A 4504-nucleotide genomic window follows, 5' to 3' on the forward strand; every position below is an offset into this window, starting at 1 on the left:
ACAAGAGAAATAACAAAAAGAAAGGTGGGCCAGAGAAGAGAAATTTTGAGGACAAGAAGAAAATCAATCTTTATTAATTACAATGAATAAACCCCTCTATATATGGAGTAAATAACCTAAGAAGAAGTTAAGAAGAAAACAAACTTCTAATAAACTATAATTATATCAAAATAAATCTAATCTAATCTAATTGAAATTAAACTCTATTTTAAACTTCTATTTAATCGATAACTCCTTTATTCCTATCTTGATCTCCATCAATATGGTACCTAAAAATACAATGAACAAAAGTTCAGCTTATTTTTCTTTCTTAGCCTTTTCCAATATTTTATGGTCAATCTTATCAAACATGCCACTAAAGTTCACCAATGTCACAACCGAAATCTTGAATAAATTTTAAAAGGCCTTCGGATAAGGAAGTGAATAGCAACACTATCAACAAAACCAACTCCCGAGCAGAGAGTCTATTGCAAGTCTGTGATCATTCACACAATTGTAGTGACAAATTTAACACAATGAGTTTGACACGAACAATCAAATTCAACAAAAACATTATCCACACAATAAGATGAAACTAAACGGGAAAAAAAGGATTATTTTAGAGAAGTAGCAAATAAACTATATGCAAGTGTGCACACAAAATCAGTAATTAAGTTATTGTGTGCATGCTCATGCGTGTACATTTAAATAAGGCAAAGGATGTACTTATTTTTCTTTTAAAAAGGAGAAAAAAGGAAATTAAAAAACAAAGCTGACCTGCTGTATTGCTGGCAAAACCTTTGCTCAAGGCCTGCAACAATGACCGTTGGGGACTTGGAGTACGTACCACACACTTTGTGCCTTGAATAGTAAGCCTTAGCACCACTCAGATCTGCCTCACACCCTTCCACTTGGCACCTTGGTGGCTGGCCACCTTGCACCACACTGTTTCTCCTCTTCTTGGCAGGTGATGGGAGAGGTAGTCCGGCGGCCTTAGGTGGTAGTGAAGGCGGCCCACCACCAAATTTGTCCTGCACTCCAACACCTACATCTTCAAAGTAGATTTTCTTGCCAAACTTGAAGCCATTGTGTGATTCTGACCCACCAGAAGTAGATGAAGAAGAAGAAGCAGAGGCTGAACCAAGTTCCATTCTTGTTGTCTAGAACCCGTTCATCAGTGCCTACTGAGATAGTCTAATGAATATCACGTGCATTAATACCACGTTTCATAAAGTGTATCTTGATGAAACTGTTGTATTTCTTTTTGCATTTCTTTTCATGTTTTGATAAGTGATGGTGACTGGGTCTTGTTCACTTATAAATACACTGCATTTACATATGGCAGTGTGCTCGTTACACCTCGTCTATAGAAGTAGTTGAGGAAAAGAGAAAGATTAAGTGGGGTGTCCTCAATATAGAGTTTCATGGATCTTAAAACTCCATATAAATTGAAGTTTCCTCAATTTAGAGTAAAATATAATTCATTAAAATGTGGGTGTCCTCAATCTAGATATTTAGAAATACTTATAAATTTAGGTGTCCTCGATTACTAGTTGATTTAAAAGGATTTCATTAATTAGATAGAATATGATGGATTTTGACAGATTTCAAGCCATAAATATAAATACAAATTCATTACCTCTATTTTTAAATCAGAATTGTGCAAACCGACATAACTTTTGAATTTCAGAAGTTTTGAGTGTTTACAGTTCGAAATGTGTGTTGATTAATTTACATTTTGTGCTTCCTAATATTAGATATGTTTTGCTTACTACAGTTTTGTCGTCAATTGCTATTGTCTTAGTCGGAGTTTGTGTTTTGGCTTAGCATATTTTCACATTGTTGTCTTCAATTGATATTGTCTTGAATTGCCATTGTCTAAGTCAGAGCTGGTGTTTTGTAGTCTGAATATGGCCGTTGAGGTGTACTTATCGTTTTTGCACGTCGAGAACTATATCATGCACTACTTCGAAAATGTACACAATGTTTTACATTATCACTCTCTATGCATTGACATGAAGTGTTAAATGACTTACCACCGAAGTGTCGTTCCCGATAGTTCGCAACAGAAATTCTCGACAGATGGAACAATCGACAGATGAACTGTCGTTCCCGACAATTAGGCTCAGTAATTCTCGACAGATGAGCCTCTCCACCGATGAACTGTCGGGAACGAGAGTTCATTTGTTCCCTAGTTATGCAAGTTGAATTTTGGTTCCGACAGTGCACGTAAGTTTCGCATTAAAAATACTGTTATGCTATGATGTCACAATTTTGTTCATTGATCCGTCGTTGCAACATCGTACGTGTGTTTCACATTACTATTACTCAAACGTATGATCTCACGATTTGTATAGTGGTGCCAACATTGCACGTGTGCTTTAGCATTAACATAATTGCAATGCTATGATCCGGATATTTGTTGATTGATTAGTCAATGCACCTTGTTCGTTGAAATGTGGTTGTATTATTTCCGTCCCGACGTGTCGTGTGTCTTCAAATACTACCATCTGACGCATTAAATTTATGTTCAACTGCAGGAGGATGCATGGATTTTGAATATCTGGTTCCAAAGAATGCGCGGCTGAGGGCCCACATCTCATAGCAAAGCAATCTATGGTATGTGAAGACAGTCCTGGAGCATTTCGATGAGCGACAGCGTACGGACTTCCGTAACTCATGCCTAGGGTTCTTATCCGAAGTTCGAGATCTCCAATTCTCAGCCCAACTAATCCAGTAGCTCGTTTTCCGCTGCATACGAACTGAAAAGGCCAGTGAAATGTGGTTTAAAGTGCAAGGCCACTTAGCCAAGTTTGGCTTACAAGAGTATGCTCTCGTCACGAGTTTAATGTGTGGTCCTCTTCCAGATGACGCCGCGATGGATCTAGTTCTACAAAAGAAGAGGTTGAAGGATAAATACTTCAAATCAACGGAGAGGATTTCGTGTGGCGAACTTGAGAAGGCATTTCTCCGGTCGTCGACGCCCCGAGCAGATCGGTACAAGCTAGGGCTTGCTCTAATCATCGAAGGAGTGTTTAATGCTCCAGATAGCCATGCCGGTATTGAACTTCCGACGCTGTCGATCGTGGACGATTTGGACATGTTCTATTCCTACCCTTAGGGTAGAGTATCGTACATTCGTCTAATAAGGGGCTTCCGACGCAGACTGGGACAAAAATTTGTAGATGCCACAAATAAGAAAGAGAAGGCGGTTACTTATACAGTTCACGGCTTCCCCATTGCCATGCAGGTACTATACACAAAATTTGTACAACGTATTCATTATTTCATCAGAAATGTATTGTCATTGGTTCCTTTAATGTTCAACTCACAGTTACTATCTGCTGTAACAGATATGGGCATTCGAGGCAATACCAGAAATTGGGGATAGGTTTGCTCGGCGATTGGGTCATCAATCCCCACGGCTTCTGAGTTGGACGTGTACCAAACAGTCGCAACACCGAAGGTATGATGCATTTTTGAAGAACATTAAGGTATTGGATTGCGTTTCATGCATGCGATCTGCATGTGTCGTTACTCGTTACATTTTCGGTGACATTAATTTATTTTATGTTGCAGCTGCACGCGTCCGCGACGCTTCGTCCCACCGAAGCCGAGCTTGGACAACCATGTATCTCCACCCTCCTGCCGTTTGAAGACCGTATTGTACCTGTGTTGGACGAGGTTGCAAGGGACATTATCCCTGCACAGCTTCACCCAGATCCTTTGCCCAGTGGGGGGAATGTTGGAAACTTAAGGGGGGAGTGCACAATGGTTTCTAGTGGAGGAGGCTCCGAGGACGATGATGAGTCGGGGGACAGTGAGGACGAGGGAGCCCGTGAGGAGACTGGAGGTGATAAGAGTGGAGACAGCAATGGAGAGGCCTCAGATGAGGGGGACAGTGGGGACAGTGAGGATGACCACACTCGTACACCGCAGACTGGGACATATTCCTCTCCCCCCATGCACAGACGTACTTCTCCCATTCATGCACCCTCTACATTTCATGTACGACAAGGTCAAACCTCTGGTGCGAGCCTCACGAAAGACGAGGTGGAGGAACTATTGCTCGATCAAAGAACGCTCATCGAAATTCACCTGCGCACAGTGAAGCTTGAGATCATGCAGCACGTCACCGATGAATTTGTAAAGGTCAGGGACTTCATTTCTACCCTCGTCCTCCCAGCTCCCTCTAGAAGTACTTCACCCACGGCTAAGGCGGCAAACGAGCCTACAGTTTTAACTACTTCAGTGCATGGTATGTGTACTGCATTTAAATTGTTATCTACTATATGTTACTTATGTTTGCTGACATTGAGTACACATGGGATTTGTGACTTCGACGGAAATGGAGGCGACACCGACCCTGTCCCGGAATGTAAGGAACCGCAAGGTATGTGCATCAATTACTATAGATACATTTTCATGTTTTCTTTACTATTTGATACTAGCAAATACGTAAACCCCTTATGTTTTTACAATTGTTGTTTTTGTAGTGCATGGAAGAGGCTTCTCCCCGTTGCCG

The 4504-nt window shown here is 41.0% G+C and overlaps 1 protein-coding gene across 1 annotated transcript; it reads right to left on the reverse strand.

The window, feature by feature from the left end:
* Positions 1–220: 220 nt before the first annotated feature.
* Positions 221–1130, reverse strand: LOC111408402 (squamosa promoter-binding-like protein 14). The gene is made up of 2 exons (XM_023038168.1): positions 757–1130; positions 221–269 (listed from the first exon to the last, which is right to left on the reverse strand). The coding sequence occupies exons 1-2, from the start codon at positions 1128–1130 to the stop codon at positions 221–223; spliced, it is 423 nt and encodes a 140-aa protein (XP_022893936.1).
* Between the last annotated feature and the right edge of the window lie 3374 nt (positions 1131–4504).

This window comes from Olea europaea, chromosome 13 (genome assembly GCF_002742605.1).
Source record: "Olea europaea var. sylvestris chromosome 13, O_europaea_v1, whole genome shotgun sequence".
Lineage (NCBI taxonomy): Eukaryota > Viridiplantae > Streptophyta > Magnoliopsida > Lamiales > Oleaceae > Olea > Olea europaea.

Bases quoted from the DNA above. Each gene is read 5' to 3' on its own strand.
- LOC111408402 (XM_023038168.1), bottom strand. From the start codon at position 1,130: ATGGAACTTGGTTCAGCCTCTGCTTCTTCTTCTTCATCTACTTCTGGT. The intron at 270-756 runs GTCAGCTTTGTT...TTGTATTTTTAG, and splicing joins TTTTGCCAGCAATACAGCAG to GTACCATATTGATGGAGATC.